General features: G+C 35.3%; 1 protein-coding gene across 1 annotated transcript in view; it reads right to left on the bottom strand.

The window, feature by feature from the left end:
- The window catches only part of LOC309857846 (ankyrin repeat domain-containing protein 26-like), a 30,747-nt gene extending 11,127 nt beyond the window's left edge, over positions 1–19,620 (bottom strand). The window contains exons 1-5 of the mRNA XM_082750595.1: positions 19,303–19,620; positions 13,045–13,197; positions 4,754–4,926; positions 3,594–3,805; positions 2,138–2,366 (exon numbers count right to left, since the gene is read on the bottom strand). Of these exons, the coding sequence (XP_082606721.1) occupies positions 2,138–2,366; positions 3,594–3,736 (372 nt within the window). The 5' untranslated portion in view covers positions 3,737–3,805; positions 4,754–4,926; positions 13,045–13,197; positions 19,303–19,620. The remainder of the gene's footprint in view (positions 1–2,137; positions 2,367–3,593; positions 3,806–4,753; positions 4,927–13,044; positions 13,198–19,302) is intronic.
- Positions 19,621–19,901: the final 281 nt, after the last annotated feature.

Raw genomic sequence — 19,901 nt, 5'->3', positions numbered from 1 at the left:
AAGAAAGATAAAATATAAAGAAGAACCAATCAGAGCTGAAAAATAAAACAACTGAAATGAAAAATACTCCAGAGGGATCAGCAGCACATTAAAAGCTGCAGATAAACAGATCAGTGATCTACAAGACAGGGTAGCAGAAATCATCCAAGCCAAAAAACAAAAAGATAAGAGAATTTTTAAAATGAGGACAGGTTAAGAGACCTACTAGGATCGAGCCCCACACCACGCCCTGTGCTCAAGGAGTCTGCTTCTCCCTCTCTCTGTGGCCCTCCCCTCCCATCTGTGTTCTCTCTTGCTTGCTCTCAAAAATAGATTAAAAGAAAGAAAGAAGGAAACAAAGAAAGAAAGACAGACAGACAAGGCCATAACTAGAAATAAGAAAATTATGAAAGAAAGAGTTTTATTGGTAAAAGCAAACATACAATAAAAGTAATAGATCAATCACTTTTATAAAGCCAGTATGAATGTTAAAAGACAAAAGTAGTAACAACAATTGTGTCTACAGTAATTAGTAAAGGGATACACAAAATAAAAAGGTGTAAACTAAGACATCAAATACATAAAACAAGGGGGGGTCGAAAAATGTAGTGTTTTTAAAATGTGTTTGAACTTAAGTAGCCATCAACTTTAAAAAGACTTCTATATATATGGGATGTTATATATGAACTTCACTGTGATCACAAAAATCTATAATATACAAAAAAGAAAAAGAAAAAGAAAGGCAACCAAGCATAACACTAAAGAAAGTCCTCAAATTAGGAGGGAAGAGAGCAAGACAATAAGGAAACCAAATGAAAGAACAAGATTGAGGCCTCATTTACCAGGGGTCTATGCTACTTTTCTCTACATTAGTAAGAACATGAATATACCTTCAAAACCATAGACCTATGTACATTGATTGAAATGGATATTTTAATAACAATGATATACAATGGAAACTAGCTGCTACTTAAAGACTCCCTATTATTCCCATCTTAGTCATCAATCATTAAAGTGATGGCAGGATAGATATATGTGAACTTCATTTAAAAAATTCCAATTGTGGGGCACTTGCACGGCTCAGTCAGTTAAGGATCTGATCTTGACTTTGGTTCAGGTCATGATCTCAGGATCGTTGAGACTGAGCCCTGCATCAGGCTCTGCACTGAGTATGGAGCCTGCTTACCCTCTGTACCTCACCCCCCACCGCCAGCTTGCACACACACTCTCTCTCCCTCTCTCTCTCTTTAAAAAAAAAAAATGCAGTATTTGCTTGATTTAGCCATTTAGAAAATGTTCTACAGTTGCTCAGCAAGACATTTTGTAAAAATTGAAATAGAAGTGTTATAAGTTTTTAAAAAATGCTCCAAATAAGACAAAAATTAAGGATGTACTCTCAGGTAAGAAAATGACAACAATTACAAACTTAAAAAGAAAAATTAATCTTTTTAGCATTACAAGTTTATTTAATTCATAAAAAGGACTTATCATGGATTCTTGAAATAATAAATATCCATATGTGAGTAAGTGTTTGGATTCTTATTGTTGGCTTATTCATAGGGGTGGGAAAAATGGGTAACAGCGAACTTTAAAATTGTTATGAACAACTGCCAAACAGGAAATTAGTCAAAGCATCTAAGTATAGATTTCATTCGTGAGCAATAATATTTACTTTCTAAAATCGAATTTAGATGTAGGTTTTCAAGAAATTTAAAATGTGTTCGTTTTGGGGTGCCTGGGTAACTTAGTCAAGTGTCTGACTCTTGTTTTTGGCTCAGGTTATGATCTAAGGGTTGTGAGACTGGGCCCCATGTAGGGTTCCACACTCAGCAGGAAGTCTGCTTGAGAATCTCACACTCTCTCCCCCTCTTGTACACTCTCTCTCTAAAATAAATAAAATATTGAAAAATAATAAATGTCAGTTTAGTTATAATTATTGAATAAAGGTAATAATAGGTACCTCTTGAAAATAAGAGCTCCAGGAACAAAGAAAAAAAATCAAAATTTATGTCTCATTTCTTTATCAGCAAAAATAATTATGACTTTTACTTAGTGTGTATTAGTTAGCTAAGCAACTCAGAATCTTACCAAATTAAAAACAAAAATTATCTCAGAAATCTGAAACCCAAGGAAAAAAAGGTAAGATAATATAACCAACCTTGATCAAGAAAGTCTCGAGGTCATTACTTGAACGCCATGAGTTTGAGGTAGGAATCACCACGTTTTCTCTTAGAGCAACGTTTCTATTGAATAGTGAACTATTATTAACATTTCTACCATAAGGCAGATCTAGGGATGGCCTCATATTAATAGTGTCAAGCAAAGTTTGCTTTTGCTGTTTCTCCACCAGAAGTTTGGCACTGGTCTCTGCCAGCCTCTCACTAGTCCTGTTAGGATTACAAAACACAATACTTAGTATTTCGTTTCTCCCCAAATCAGTCCTAAATTACTTGCATTTTTTTAAGTCTCCATAATAGTAAACAAAATGTGCCATTAAATAGTGTTTTAACATGGTAAATGTGACAGAGCAGACCTATTATGTATAATTATAGGTTTAAAACTGTTCTAAAGAAGTCCATATATCTCTAGGGTTCCTAACTAACAAGTAATTCAAATTAAAGAGGGAGAGAAATGGTGATCAGTGATGTCCATGGCCTAACAGGTTATACCTGCTGCCTTCTGGAATGGTTGTACTTAAAAGATTCTTGGGGACGCCATGATACATACTTATATTTAGTAAACCAGTTTAGAGCTGCAAAAATAAACCATCCTGGGGTCTGGGTGGCTCAGTCGGTTAACCATCTGCCTTCAGCTCAGGTCAGGACCCCACAGTCCTGGGATTGAGCCCCATTCTGGGCTCCCTGTTTGAGGGAAGCCTGCTTCACCCTCACCCTCTGCCTGCTGCTCCCCTCTGCTTGTGCTCACTTGCTCGCTCTCTCTGTCAAATAAATATGTAAAATCTTTAAAGGAAAATAAAAATTTAAAAAATCCCTCAAAGACATTTTTCAAGCATTGGCTTTCACCACTCTTGTATATTTCGCACATTACCTCAGAGAGATTGAGCATTTGGCACTGAGGAAAAATTTAGACGAACAATTGCTAGAGGACAAGTAGATGGCAGAGTTGTGATCAGATAGAACTGAAACAGCTCCAGAAACAATTAGGTTATAACACAGATACTAGGGTACTGAACGTGGAATCTACCGTTTCCATCTTGACCTTTTGGGTTAAAGATGTACTCTTCCAAAAATAAACTAACATTAATAAATAAATTTTAATAAACTCATTTCTATTTAGGGTAATTTTGACAATTTTATAATAATATGCTGTCTAAATTATAAATCTTCAAACAATTAGTTTAAAGACTAGGAGATCAGATTAACTGAAAGTATTCAAAGGAAAAAATAAAATCATTTAAAACAACAACAAAAAAGAGAAATGCAAACTAACTTAAACTAGCATTTTGACAATAAGTTCATTTACAAACATCATTTTTCAAAATTATATTATCTAGTTGGCTTTCACTTACTACTGATCTCATGAACGTGGCTCCAAAAAATTATGGTTTAGATGCAAATTAATAAGCTAACTCTACTTTCTATGATTGTTTTAACTTGTTCAGTTCATTTGTCAATGACATTCGATGTGTTACTTCTAGGTAGAGGTGCTTGTATCTGTCCAATTCTGCTTTAGTAACGTCTTGAGAATTTTTCATTTTGGATAATTCAAATTCCAGCTCTTTAATTCTGAGTTCCATTTGACTTCTTCCTGAAGCATTATTATTTTCTCTTAACTGTGCTACACTTTCTTGAAATGCTGCTTGCGTCTAAAGCAAATTAAAAGCATAGTTTTAAAATTGTTACAACCTGGGTAATTACAGTATATTTCTTTCTTTTAGTTTTGTGTCAATGATTCAGAGAGAAATTTTTAAAGTGGAAAAAAAAAGCTGAAATGTAAAATATTTATCATTAATGTGAAACTGAATTAAATGTGAATAATGTTCATTCTTACATTAGAACGCATGCAATCTGATAATTCAAAGAATAATAATATCATTTAGTTTTTTAAAAAGTGAACAATACAACTTCAGAATAATTGAGGTACCTGGGGTGCCTGGCTGACTCAGTCATCTGAGTGCCTGACTCTTGGTTTCTGCCCAGATAGTGATCTCAGGGTTCTGGGAGAAAGCCCTGTGTCCTACTCAGCATGAAGTATGCCTGGAATTTTCTCTCTACCTGTCCATCCCCCACTCGTTCTTTCCAAATAAATAAATAAGATATTAAATATATATAAAAAAGGAATAATCCAAGTATGGTACCATTTCTTTTATATAGGAATGCCCAGAATGGAGCCCAAACAAGCAACTGACTGAGCCACCCATGGACCCCATGGTCAAAATTTTTAAAGCACAGTTTTTTCTTTTCCTCTCAATAGCCTTGTTTTATACTAACTGGTCTTAAAAAATAAAATGACTTTCTACTGTGAATCATTCTGAAAGATCAATTTAGTGTGAATAATAATGAAAACTGAAATTTTTAAAGGGAAGGAACAAATGCTTTCAGAAATTTACCAAGTTGTTATAAAGGAAGTAGAGGAAAACTCTACACTGCATATAACCAAAATGTAATTTGGAGTAAAATGAATTAAAGCATTTTATAGACAAATAAATTAACCTCTAAAAATAGATCAACTTCTTTTAATTTTTTTTTTCTACATTCAATCTTGTCCTGTCTTCAAAATCCCCTTTATATTGTTCTATTTTACTATATCCTACCACGTTGACTTCTACACAACTTCTGAGGTTTACTTTCTGTTGTTCCCCAACTTCTTTTTATTCTTCTCTAGAATTTCACATTTTGTTGGTATTTTTTTCATAGATGATAACTCCTGAATAAGAACCTGGTTTCTTGAAGTCATAGTTTCCAGTTTTGCTGTTAGATCATCAACCTGCATGAATAAAATAATATATAGTTGGAAGCAGAGTGAAAAGAGTCCAATGCAAAACTAAGACCCCACATTTTTTTCAAAGATTTTAAATCTCTGCACCAAAGATGGGGCTTGACTCAAACCCCCAAGATCAAGAGTCACATACGTTACTGACTGCTCCCCGGGCAGGTGCTCAGATTTTAAAATAAGTTCATTTTCAATAAAATGTTATCTATATTGTAGTAAAGTCTTGTAATTCAGAACCTCAAATAACTAAGAAATGAAGAACAAAATTCAAACCACTAGGAGTTACTAAAATCGATCTCTGCTGTCATCCTCTTTGCAACACATTTGTATTTAATATTTATACTTTTATTTTTCTGATTGTTTCAGATTTTTCCTCCATAAAATAATTGTAAGTCACATCTTAGTAGAAAGTCTCTTAACCCTTCCCTCGTCTTAACACTCCATAATTTTTTTAAAGATTTTATTTATTTGAGAGGGAGAGAGAGCAAGACAGCAAGAGCACAAGAGCAGGGAGAGGGAGAAGCAGACCCCCCACTGATCAAGAAGCCCAGCATGGGGCTCAATCCCAGCATCCCAGGATTACAACCCAAGCCAAAGGCACTTAACTGAGCCACCCAGGTGCCCATGTACTCCATAATTTTTAAAGACGTTTTAGGAATCCCATATTGACTTATGTAGGTCTGAGCCAATAAATGCTTACCAAAATAAGACATTGAAAATAAGACTCTAATTAATGAATCTATAAATACTGATTCTATTGCCATCAGCCTTTTTCTGAATTACAACTGTTTTATGCTAATTTCAATTGCATTCTGAAGAGAAATGATTCACAAGGTTAAAAAATCACATCTCTCAGTAAAAAAAAAAAATAGTGGGGAAAAATTTAGTGAGATTATCCATATATTTTTGGATAAAAAAAATTCTTTAACTCGACAGTGTTACAATCCTTTGTTACTTCCCACAAAATAAGAGAATATACTAAGCAATGAAAACAACCAAAAAACTTGCTGGAGCTCAGTGATGCTGAGTTGGGAAGATCTCCTTTCCTTTAGATATGACTGGAAAGACAAGTGGATGTGGTGGTTTTATAAACTGACACTTCTCCCATGACAATCCCTCCACTTCATATGTGTTGGTCTTAGTAACTGGTTCCTAGTGAACAGAATATGGCAGAGCTGCGGTGTGATTTTTAAGGCAAGGTTAGAAAATGTGATATAGCTTCCATATGACTTTCTTCTTCTAGGAAACGTCACCCTTAGAATCCAGCTGTTGTGGGAAAGCCCAGGGTACCTAGTTAAGTCTTCATGCAAATATTCCAGCTGAGACTGCCCTAGCTAACATCCTAGCCAAAAGCCAGCCTCAACAGCCAATCATGTGCATGAACAAGGTTTTAGATGATTCTAGTTCCCAGTTTCCAGTCATCCCAGGTGATGCCAAATGAAGAAGAAATGAGTTGGCCTGACTCAACCTTGTCCGAAGATTTGTGAACAAGATGAATGCTGTTTTGAGCCACTAGGTTTTGAGATTGTTTATTATACAGCAATAAATAACTGGCACAGATACTGATATTAAAATGGGGTGCTGCCATTAAAAAAGAAAACCAAAAAACTGAAACTAAACCTTCTTTGAACCAGGAAGTGGGTGAAACCTGAAAGACGAGTAAGAGTGAGAAGTAGAGAAGAGTAAGAATGAAAACCAAAAGGGCTTCCAAGAGACTGTGAGTGGAAACCTGATGGCCCTTGAGAGGCTTACAGCAAAGGTTTCTAGACAAGTGAAGAAAATGACACTAGACGGAAAAGGAACTCGTGCCACAAACCACATGAAAGTAAATCTGGTAGGAGAGATAAGCTAAAGAAAGACGATTCAATATGAAGAAACCAGGACTTACTGGGTTCACCTATCTGTTCCTCATTTACAGCTTCTCCACATGCTGTATTGTCAAATAATGCTAAAATAAAGAAATGGCTTCTGGGTTAAAAGCAAATCCAGGACAACATGGCCTATGGATGAAGCCAAAACTATAAACCCTTTATAAGTCCTTGAGAAGGACTTAAGGTGTGCCTCAAATTTCTTTAAGGATCTTAAGAGTGTGAGAATTTGAAAGGCATTGTCAAATGAGAGCTGCACAGGAAACCTGAGGTGAAAGCTTATCTCAAAAGACCTGGGAGAATGGATTTTCTAATGGCATGAAATCCAGTCGTATTCACAGAAAATTCTGTTCTGTTTTTTCCCATTTAGGGTGTCATTACCTGTGCATTTTTTATATATGACCTTTATTATGTTGAACTATATTCCTTCTAAACCTACTTTTTGAAGCTTTTTATCATGAATGGATTATTTACTCTTTTATCATGAATAGATGTTGCACTTTGTCAAATGCTTTTTTTAAAAGATTTTATTTATTTATTTGACAGACAGAGATCACAAGTAGACAGAGAGTCAGGCAGAGAGAGGGGGGTGGGAAGCTCCCCCAATTATCAGGGAGCTTGATGCGGGGCTAGATCCCAGGATGCCAGAATCATGACCTGAGCCAAAGGCAGAGGATTTAACCCACTGAGCCACCCAGGTGCCCCTCAAATGCTTTAACTATATCTTTTGAAATTATCAGATGATTCTTCTCCTTTTATTAATTTGGTGTATCACAATGATTGATTTGCAGATATTAAAACACCCCCATATCCTAGGAATAAATACCATTTGATCATGGTGATGATTTTTTTAATGTATTGTTGGATTCAGTTTGGAGTATTTTGTTGAGGATATTTGCAACCATGTTCACCAAAGATACTGGCTTAGAGTTCTTTTTGTGGTGTCTTTGTCTAGTTTTGGTATCAGGGTAATAATGGCCTCATAGAGTGAATTTGGAGTTTTTCCTTCCTTTTCTGTTTTTTGGAATAGTTTGAGAATCGGACTAACTCTTCCTTTAAAATGCTCTGTAGAATTTGCCCCTGGTCCTGGACTTGTGTTTGTTCATAGTTTTTAGATTAATGATTCCATTTCTTTGCTGGTTTTCAGTCTCTTCAAATTTTCTATTCTTGTTTCAGTTCTGGTAATTTATATGTTTCTAGGAATTTATCCATTATTCTACATCGTCCAAATTGTTGGCATACAGTCATTCATAATATTCTTTTATAATTGTCTGCATTTCTGTGGTGTTGATTGTTATTTCCACTCTCTCTTCTGTGATTTTATTGGGGTCCTTTTTCTCTTCTTTCTGATAACTCTGGCTAAAGCCTTATTGGTTTTATTAATTTTTTCAAAGAACCAGCTCCTGGTTTCATTGGTCTCTCCTATTTTTGTCTTTTAAAATTTTCTATAGTGTTTACTTCTGCTCTAATTTTTTTAAAAATTTATTTGAGAGAGAGAGAAGGTGGGGAGAGGGTCAAATGGAGAGGGAGTAGAGAATCCTCCAGTTGACTCCCCGCTGAGCAAAGAGACAGAAGCAGGGCTCATTCCCAGGACTCTGAGGTCATGACCTGAGCTGAAATCAAGAGTCTGCTGCTTAACCAACTGAGCTACCTACTACTACTACTACTGCTCTAATATTATCTCCTTCCTTCTGCTGCCTTTAGGCTTCATTTGTTGTTCTTTTTCTATATTCTTTAGGTGATGGTTAGGTTGTTGTAGATTTTTCTTATTTCTTGAGTTAGGCCTGCATTGCTATATACTTCCCTCTTAGAACCATATTTACTGTATCTCAAAAGTTTGGGCAATTGTGTTTTCATTTTCATTTGCTTCCATGTATTTTAAAAATTTTATTCTCTTATTTCCTCATTGGTCCATTCACTGTTTAGTAGAATGTTACTTAACCAACATGTATTTGTGGTCTTTCAGACTGTTTCCTGTGGCTGACTTCTAATTTAATAGTATTGTGATCAGAAAAGGTGCATGGTGTGACTTCAATATTCTTGTATTTATTAAGACAGGTTTTGTGGGTATTATGGAGGGCACATATTGCATGGAGCACTGGGTGTGGTGCATAAACATTGAATTTGGGAACACTGAAAAAAAATTAAATTCAAAAAAAGACTTGTTTTGTTGCCTAATATGTGATCTATTCTACAGAATTTTCCAGAATGTGTATTCTGTTGTTTAAGAATGGAATATTTTGAATATATCTCCTTAGTCCATCTAGTCCAGTGCATCATATAAAGCCACTGTTTCTTTGTTGACTTTCTGACCTGTCTTTTGATGTAAGAGGTGAGTTAAAGTACCCAACTATTGATTATTTCTATTCCTTCCTAAAATATCTGAATTGTACATTGACTTCATGGATACTTTTGCAATTGGGAATAAAAGAAATAAATTTCATTGAAAACATATATAATAAAATTAAAGGACCCTAGTATTACTGTATTATTATCAATTATTTCTTTTATGTTAGTCATTAATTGTTTTATATACTTGGGTGATCCCATGTTGGGTGCATAAATACTTACAATAGTTAGTTCTTCTTCCTGTCAGATTGTCCTCTTCATTATGATATAGTGCTCTTGTCTCTTACTGCAGTCGTTCTTTTAAACTCTGTTTTGTCCAATGTAAGTATTACTATACTGGCTTTCTTTTTATATCCATTTGCAGGATACATGTTTTTTCCATCAACTGACTTCCAATCTGCAGGTGTCCTTATGACAAAAATGAAACTCTTGCAAGTGGCTTATACATGGGTCTTCTTCTTTTTCTTCTTCTTTCTAATCCACTCTGACATCCTATGTATTTTGATTGGAACACTTACCCCATTTATATCCAAAGTAATTATTGATAGTCATGTATATGTCATTTTACTACTTGCTTTGTGGTTGTTTCTAGAGATGTTCTCTGATCATTTTTTGTGTCTTTGATATTTTACTGGTTTTCTTTAGTGATATATTTCATTTCTTTCTCCTCTTTGAGTGTTTATCGGTGGCTTTGTTTTCTTTTTAGAGAGGGCATGAGTGGAGTGGGGAGAGGGAAAGAGAAGCTTAAGCAGACTCCATGGCCGGAATAAAGTACAGTGCAGGGCTCAATCTCACAACCCTGAGATTATGACCTGAGCTGAAATCAAGTCAGATGTTTAACCAACTAAGCCACACAGGCACCACTATTAGTGGGTTTTGATATATAATTTGTGTATAACCTCTTCTGCATATAGAAGTCTATATTAAGCTGCTGGTCTTTAAGTTTGAGCCCATTCTTTTCTCTTCTCCCCATGCTTTAGGTAAAGTATTATATTTTATATCCTTTTTTCCTGAGTTCCTTAACTTATTTTTTATATAAATTGTTCATTTTTGCTACTTTTGTGTTTCCTGCCTTTATACTGTCACATTTGGTCTCTTCTTTCCACTCAAAGAGTACCCTTTAATATTTCTTATGGTGCTAGTTTAGTAGTCCAAACTCCTTTAGTTTTTATCTGGGAAACTCTATCTCTCCTATTCTGAGTAATAGGCTTGCTGGATAGACTATTCTTGGCTACAGATTTTTCTCATTCATCACGTTGAATAGATAATACCACTCCCTTCTGGCTTGCCAAGTTTCTGCTGAAAAAGTTCCTGCTAGCCTTAAGGGGTTTCCCCTGAAAGTTACTGACTTGCTCTCCTGCTTTTAAGATGTTTCCTTTATCAGTGTATTTTGCAAATTCAATTACAATAGGTCTTGGTGTTAGCCTACTATTGTTGATTTGGATAGTTTTCTGTGTCTCCTGGATCTTGATGTCTGTTGCTTTCCCTAGATTAGGGACATTTTCAGCTATATTTCTAGAAACAAGTTTTCTTACACCTTTTTTCTGTCTTCTTCTACTGGGACTCCTATAACTTGAATGTTATTACATTTGATGGAGTCACTGAGTTCCCTAGGTCTGGTCTCATTTTGCATAATTCTTCTTTCTCCCCCTTCTTTGGCTTCATTGCATTCCATTACTTTGACTTCTTAGTTGTTAATTTGTTCCTCTGTCTTTTCCAGCCTACTGTTCATTGCATTAGGTGTGTTTCTTAACTCATTTATTCCACTCTTCAACTCTGATTCTTTTTTAACTCTTTTATCTCTGTTGTAAGGGTCTCACTGATGTTGTCGTTCTTTTCTAAAGTCCAGTGAGTGTCCCTATGGTCACTGCTTAAATCCTCCATCAGCCATGATATTTACATCTGTCTCACTTCAATCTCTGGACCCGTGGCTTTATCCTGTTCTCTCATTTGAGATAAAATCCTCTGTTTTCTCATTTTATCTAAGTCTCTGCCAGCTTCTCTGTGTTAGAAAAGCCAGTTATGTCATCTTCTCCCAAAAGTAATGGACTTATGAGAAAAGACGTGATGTAGCACCCAGGGTCTCGTGCTTAGAGGGGTATGTCTAGTGTGTGCAGCATGCACTCTGCCGTTGAGTTCTGGCTGCTCTATCCTTCAGGCCAGACATCTGCAAAGGCACTCCTTTACTGCTGTGGGCAGTGTTTGGTACCTGGCCTGAATGTAGCAACTTTTAACTAGGTGTGCCCTGGTGTGCTTGTGAAATGAGACCTGTCACCACCTCCACTGGAACTCATGCCTTCCTGAATCTGGTTAGATGAGGTGTGGGCAGGGGCCTGTGCTGATTTTCTGGGGTAAAGGCCTGCTGTGGTGGAACTGAGGCAAGAATGATTGAGCAGGGCAGTTCCACTGGAGTGCGAGGGGATGGTGCTTGGTGTAAGCAGATTAGGCAGCCAGTGTCAGAGCTGTACTGCATCCCGCAGATGGCTCTGTGCTTGTGCTGAGGGGCACTGGAGGGAAATGGTACCAGCTGGTTCCTTTGTTCCTAGAGTGTGCTTTCTGTGAAAGTCAATTAAAAAAAAAAAAGACTAAGAGATGGTGAAATCAACACAATTAACTGAGAGGATAAAATGTGATGCCAGGGAAATAAAAAGATATGCCCAGACAATAACTAATTGAACGTTCACAGCAGCATTATTAATGGCTAAAAAGTGGAAACAACCCAAAGGTGCATCAAATGATAAATGAACAATGGTTTTAGCCCACAATGGAGTACTGTTTGATAATAAGGAATGAAGCACTGATATATGCTATGACACAGATGAACCCCAAAAACATTAAGCGAGGGAAGCTAGTCACAAAGGACCACGCATTGTGTGATTCCCCATATATGAAATATTCAGAATGGGCAACTCTATAGAGGCAGAAAGTAGACTTGTGGTTGCCTGAGCCTGGGGGCAAGGATTAAGAGTTTCTTTTCAGGGTAATTAAAATGTTCTACTTGATGGCAGTAATGGTTGCACAACTCTATCAATATGCCCAAACACTGAACTACAAATATTAAATGGGTGAATTGTATGGAATGTGCATTCCATCTCAATACAGCTTTAAAAAAATCCAATGGCAAGGCCTAGATAATTTTCTTAATTCTCTCTTTTGGGTGTATATAGTATACATGAACTAAATACTTCTGTGCATTTATTATATACTGAAGAGGAAAAGAAAATGAAGGAAATGCCAAAGTTCAACTGGTTTGTGAAATCACTTTTCTGTACAAGTTATCCTGAACTCAGTACAGATTCTGTATCCATTCAAAAGAGTGAAGATGAGAAATAAGACAATTTTCTTAAACATTCTATTAAACATTATCTTCTGCTTTTACATGGCTTAGCTCATGATGGTAACAGAGGGATCATTAAAAAACATTATTAACACACCTGGGTGGCTCAGCTGGTTAAGCATCCAACTCAGGATTTTAGCTCAGGTCATGATCTTATGGGTCATGGAATCAAGCCAGCATGGGGCTCTCTGCTGGGCAGGGGTCTGCTTGAAATTCTCTCCATCTCCCTCTGCCTCTCCAACCACCCCCACCACAAATAAATAAGTAAGTCTTTTAAAAAAACTATTTAGTAGGAAAAAAGTCCCAATTTCTGTGAAGAATGATGTATAAGTTTCACCTTTCCTAAGGGTAACTACTATAAGAAAAAAATATATAAAACAAATAACAGAATGAAAGTCAAAGTTTAAGAAATAAGTACATTGTGAAGATACTAAAATTATACTAAATTAATTATAATGAAAAAGGGAAGGAAGTGATCCATGGAAATAAGTATCCTAAAACACTTCATATTATTTAACCACCTACAGATTAACTTGACATGTGACATTTCATACATACCTGACTCCTACTCTGAGTCAGTTTTTCCTTTAAGTCTTTTACCTCATCTTCTAAATTCATACGACAACGTGATGTCACCTCCAGTGAAGCCTCTGACATAGATAGTTTCTTTAGGGTATTGGCCAGTTCTTCTTGAAGTTGTCTCACAGCAACCTAATTAGACATTTCTGTTACTGGATTTATAAAATCATCTTACTATTAAATTATGTTAACAATATATAACTTGAACCTATGTATTTGGAAAATTTCACTACAAACATCAATTCATCTCCTTTTCCTAACATGTACACATTATGGCTGTTTAATGAATTTGGCTAAAGACACAAAAAGATGTTCTCTGCCTAGTCAGTATTATGTTACTTAGTTAATTAATTCAGCCCCACTATCCTTTCCTTGTGGGTGAATTTTCCCAAAGCTTCCCAATCGACTGAAGTCTCAAAAAGAAATGGGTATATAGGTGGGACTAACATTGGTAAATTCTACAGTATGAAATGTTTTCCTTCTTTTTTATTATAGGCTTCAATTAATGTCAGAATTCCCCACATGTTCAATCCTCTGCTCAAATCCTTTTAATAGATAACTAACTCAGACATAAGTGAGGTCATTCTAAGGGCCTTCAAGACCCTAGATGACCTGGCTTTCACCTCTCTCCCTGACCTCCATTCCTGCTACACAAGAACCCTGCCACCCCTCATTAATATGAAAATGGAGATCCAATGCCCAATTAATAAATTACAGAGATACAACTCTCTTTGTGTTCGATAAACTTAGGCCCAAATGATAGCAACTGAGATTTAAAATGAGCAAATTATTTGTAAAATTGCTTACAAAATTATAAATAGCAGTGGGAAGATTAAATCAAATATAGTTTTGCTAAAGCTCATCACAATTGGCCCAAATTATGATTTAATGAAAAGGAAGGGCCTGCAAAGGATTAAAAGGTCATAAGGATACATCATTTCAGACTAAAAATTCAAATTTATATAAATAAGAATAAAATTATGCCAACCTAAAATGTATATAAAGCTACTATGTGTAGTTTGCATAAATGTATAAATATATAAAAGTAATTATGTATAAACATATATATTTTTACTTATAAATATATACTTATATATATGTATAAAAAGTACTGAGATACTGTACTTTTTATTCAATTCACTTGGGAAATCTGGAGCTAACTGTCAAGTTAATTCACTTAATTGAATCTCAATTTCAAAATATTTATGCTTTAAAAATCCTCTATGCTTGCAGTGTTGGCTTTTAAAATATATATACATATTTACATGGAGAAAATATATATATACAAACACACACACAGATATATATATATACATACATATGTATACATATATATATACACACACATGAAGTATAGATATATATACACACATACACACAGATATATGTACATACACATAAATAAAACAATAATTTCAGAAAATAAAATATATATGTGTACAAAAACATACACAAGTGTACTTCAAAATAACTACAGAAAATATCCCAGAACTCCTTTTGTTACCCACTTCTATCTCCTTTTGTTTGCAAAGGTGATTCTTTAGAATTCCATCTTGCAAATCAATCAATGTGATACAACAAATTAATATGAGAAGAGAGAAGAACCACATGGTCCTCTCAATTGATGCAGAAAAAGCATCTGACAAAATCCAGCATCCGTTCCTGATTAAAGTGCTTCAAAGTATAGGGATAGAGGGAACATTCCTGAACTTCATCAAATTTATCTATGAAAGACCCACAGCAAATATCATCCTCAATGGGAAAAAGCTGGCAGCCTTCCCGTTGAGATCAGGAACAAGACAAGGATGTCCACTTTCACCACTCTTGTTCAACATAGTATTAGAAGTTCTAGCAACAGCAATCAGACAACAAAGAGAAATAAAAGGTATCCAAATTGGCAATGAAGAAGTCAAACACTCTCTTGGCAGATGACATAATTCTTTATATGGAAAACACGAAAGACTCCACCCCAAACTACTAGAACTCATACAGCAATTCAGCAACGTGGCAGGATACAAAGTCAATGTACAGAAATCAGTGGCTTTCTTATACACTAATAATGAAAATAAAGAAAGGGAAATTAGAGAATCGATTCCATTTACTATAGCACCAAGAACCATAAGAAACCTGGGAATAAACCTAACCAAAGAGGTAAAGGATCTGTACTCGAGGAACTACAGAACACTCATGAAAGAAACTGAAGAAGACACAAAAAGATGGAAGACCATTCCATGCTCTTGGATCAGAAGAATAAACATTGTTAAAATGTCTATACTGCCTAGAGCAATCTATACTTTTAATGTCATTCTGATCAAAATTCTACCAGTATTCTTCAAAGAGCTGGAGCAAATAATCCAAAAATTTGTATGGAATCAGAAAAGATCCTGAATCACTAAGGAAATATAAAACAAAATATAAAAATTAACTATAACAATAAGAAAAATAAAGCTGGGGGCATCACGTTACCTGATTTCAAGCTTTATTACAAAGCTGTGATCGCCAAGACAGCATGGTACTGGCATAAAAACAGACACATAGACCAGTGGAAAAGAGTAGAGAGCCCAGATATGGATCCCCAACTCTATGGTCAATTAATCTTCGACAAAACAGGAAAAAAATATCCAGTGGAAAAAAGACAGTCTCTTCAATAAATGGTGCTGGGAAAACTGGACAGCTATAAGTAGAAGAATGAAACTCGACCATTCTCTTACACCGTACACAAAGATAAACTCAAAATGGATAAAAGCCCTAAACGTGAGACAGGAATTCATCAAAATCCTAGAGGAGAACAGAGGCAGTAATCTCTTCGATATTGGCCACAGCAACTTCTTTCAAGATATGTCTCCAAAGGCAAAGGAAACAAAAACAAAAATAAACTTTTGGGACTTCATCAAAATCAAAATCTTCTGCACAGCAAAGGAAACAGTCAAAAAAACAAAGCGGCAACCCACGGAATGGGAGAAGATATTTGCAAATGACAATACAGACAAAAGGTTGATATCCAGGGGCGCCTGGGTGGCTCAGTGGGTTAAAGCCTCTGCCTTCGGCTCAAGTCATGATCCCAGGATCCTGGGATGGAGCCCCATGTCGGGCTCTCTGCTCAGTGGGGAGCCTGATTCCCTTCCTCTCTCTCTGCATGCCTCTCTGCGTACTTGTTTCTACTACTACTGTCTGTCCAATGGAAAATAAAATCTTTAAAAAAGAAAAAGAAAAAAAAAAGGTTGATATCCAGGATCTATAAAAAACTCCTGAAACTCAACACACACAAAACAGGCAAACATATCAAAAAATGGGCAGAAGATATGAACAGACACTTCTCCAATGAAGACATACAAATGGCTATCAGACACATGAAAAAATGTTCATCATCATTAGCCCTCAGGGAGATTCAAATTAAAACCACATTGAGATATCACCTTACACCAGTTAGAATGGCCAAAATTAACAAAACAGGAAACAACATGTGTTGGAGAGGATTGGAGAAAGGGGAACCCTCTTCCACTGTTGGTGGGGGGGAATGCAAGTTGGTACAGCCTCTTTGGAGAACAGTGTGGAGATTCCTCAGGAAATTAAAAATAGAACTTCCCTATGACCCTGCAATTGCACTCCTGGGTATGTAGTGAAAAGAAGGGCCATCTATATGCCAATGTTTATAGCAGCAATGGCCAAGGTCACCAAACTGTGGAAAGAACAAGATGCCCTTCAATGGATGAATGGATAAGGAAGATGTGGTCCATATACACTATGGAGTATTATGCCTCCATCAGAAAGGATGAATACCCAACTTTTGTAGTAACATGGACGGGACTGAGAGAGATTATGCTGAGTGAAAAATGTCAAGCAGAGAGAGTCAACTATCATATGGTTTCACTTATTTGTGGAGCATAACAAATATCATGGAGGACAAGGGGGGTTAGAGAGGAGAAGGGAGTTGGGGTAAATTGGAAGGGGAGGTGAATCATGACAGACTATGGACTCTGAAAAATATTCTGGCATCCTGTTCTCGACAAAGTTGTTTTTCAGTATAATACCGTTCTTCCACAACCAAAAGACATATTTTCATTAGGATTTTGGATGACTCTGTTAAAAAAAAAACGTCAACAGCTTAAGAGAACTTAAAAAAAATGTTCAAAAGAAATGGCCTTTTTAAATACAATGATTTTTTCCTACATGAATAACTCAAATTTTAATTTAAATAACAGTTAAATTTGTCATAGATATACAGGTAGATATAGTATGTGAAATAAACTTTCTTTACAAATCACTTAACTAATTCCATCATAGTCTCAAGGTGATTTAGCCCTTATTTTAACATAAAAGATCCAAAACTGGGATGCCTGGGTAGCTCAGTTGGTTAAGTGTCCTACTCTTGGTTTCAGGTCGAGTCATGATCTCAAGGTTTTAAGATCCAACCCTGAGTCAGGCTCTGCACTCAGAGTCTGCTTGAGATTCTTATCCTTCCTTTTCCCTCCCCCTCTACACATTCCCCTACTCATGCTCTCTCTCTCTAAAAATAATATTCTTTAAAAAAATAGCCAACATGCATATTTATCTCAATTTACCCTCCATCCCTTCATTCAGAAAATATACATAGGGTTTATATGAGAAGCCAAGAATTCCAATAAATTAATGATTTTAGCTATAAATATCATAGTTACTATTAGCATAAAACTAAATTTTTTATATATTTTATACCTAAGTAATATACATTAAATCAAAGTAATATTATAAATAATAGTGATGGAAATATGCATATATACAATGGAATATCCCTCAGCCATCAAAAATGGTGAATACCAACATCTGCATCAACATAATGGAACTGAAGGAGATTATGCTGAGTGAAATAAGTCAAACAGAGACAATTATGACATGGTTTTACTTATTTGTGGAACATAAGGAATATCATGGAGGAATTAGAAAGAAGGGGAAAATGAAGGGGGGTAAAATCAGAGGGGGAGATGAACTATGAGAGACTATGGACTCTGGGAATCAAACTGAGGATTTTAAAGGGGAATGAGGTGGGGGAGTTGAGTGAGCCCAATGATGGGTATTAAGTAGGGCATGTGTTGCATGGAGCCCTGGGTGTTATACACAAACAACAAATCACAGAATACTACATCAAAAACTAATGATGTACTACTGTATGGTGACTACCATACGATAATAAAAAAAGAAATCACTGGATTGTAACTAAGAAGTGAAAAATAACTTGCCCTAGCCTGAAACAGAAGAAAAACACAAATCCATAAACTTAACTTTGTCAGTTTTTTAAACTAAACAATTCATTACTTGTTACATCTACCAAAAAATGAATTACATGATTTTCAATGTTACAAACTTAAAAACATTTTATCTTACCATACCTTAAACAGTGAGCCCCAATAATGCCTTTGAGGATGTTTTTTAAAGATTAATAACTCGAGAATAGGCAAACTTATTATTAGGAGCCAAAATCAATAAGCATCAATCAGAAAAGAAAAACAAATTCCTAAATTTTAATTCAAATTATATACTATGATAGTAGTATTATACATCACTATAAATTATCTGCCTGTATCCAGCTATTGTTACGTCCACAGAGAGTAGATAAGAAAAAATGTTAATAATATTTACAGATTCCCTATACTGAAATGAAATAACTGAAAATGTGCCTGTTTATTACCCAACTAGAAACGTCCCATCCTGGAAGGTGTGATTCTACAATGGGCAATTGTGTTGATTTTATGACCCTACTCTCTGAAGTCAACTACACAGAGATCACAAGGCAAAATAAATCTTTAATCTTGGCATTAGTGACAGGCAATACAGAACTGCACATTTTGAACCACTGAGAACTGCACATTAAGAACGACCAAGAACCACTCCTTCTACATGAGTCTAAGTCAGTAGTCATCATTGTTATACTGCTCATAATTTCAACTGCTTAAACATAGGGTTCAGTATTTGATGTTACCTTTTTAGCATGTAAAAACTTACAAAAATGGAAGAAGCAAACAATATTCAGGAATTTTTTTGGTCCAATTCCAAGGATAAAGTTTAACTATAAGCTACGATAAATTCTAACAATATTTTAAAATTTTAACTTATAAAATTTTACAAAAACTAAATATTGAGTTATAATCTATCAACTTCAATACATTCTGTTCAGAAGATAATTTCAATTGAACTATGTTACATTCTTAAAGCAGGGAAAACAATATAAAATTGGAAATTTAAATTTAAATTTGTATATACCTGCAGGTGTTTATTTTCACTTTCATTAAAACATTCTTCCTCTTTTTCTGTTGTCATTTCTAAGTCTAGTTCTGCTGAAAAATCTATATATTTTATTAAAATGGACAAATTAGAATGGTTAGATAAAAACTTTAACTTTCATAAAGATAGAAAACAACATCTTATCAATTAAGAGTTTAAATTAAACTTAATCTTTAGCTGAATATTTAAGAAATACTTTTAATTATCAAAAATTTCAGCAAACCAAACAAACTGAGGGTTGCTGGGGGGAGGGGGTTTGGGAGAAAGGGGTGGGATTATGGACATTGGGGAGGGTATGTGCTTTGGTGAGTGCTGTGAAGTGTATAAACCTGGTGATTCACAGACCTGTACCCCTGGGGATAAAAATATATGTTTATAAAAAATAAAAAATTAATTTAAAAAAATTTCAGCAAACCATTTGGGAAATACTAAATGTCACTAGGTTAAAGGCATACAAACATCTCAAAGAATCATTCACAAATTCGCCCATGTAATATCAAGAAACAAAACAATCAGAAACAAATTTTTAAAATGCAGCAGAATGAGGGGCACCTGGGTGGCTCAGTGGTTAAGCCTCT

Source organism: Mustela nivalis, assembly GCF_964662115.1.
Source record: "Mustela nivalis genome assembly, contig: HAP1_SCAFFOLD_1432, whole genome shotgun sequence".
NCBI classification, from domain to species: Eukaryota; Metazoa; Chordata; class Mammalia; order Carnivora; family Mustelidae; genus Mustela; species Mustela nivalis.
The sequence above is the reverse complement of the archived record's forward strand: the minus strand, read 5'-3'. Positions and strand labels throughout refer to the sequence as shown.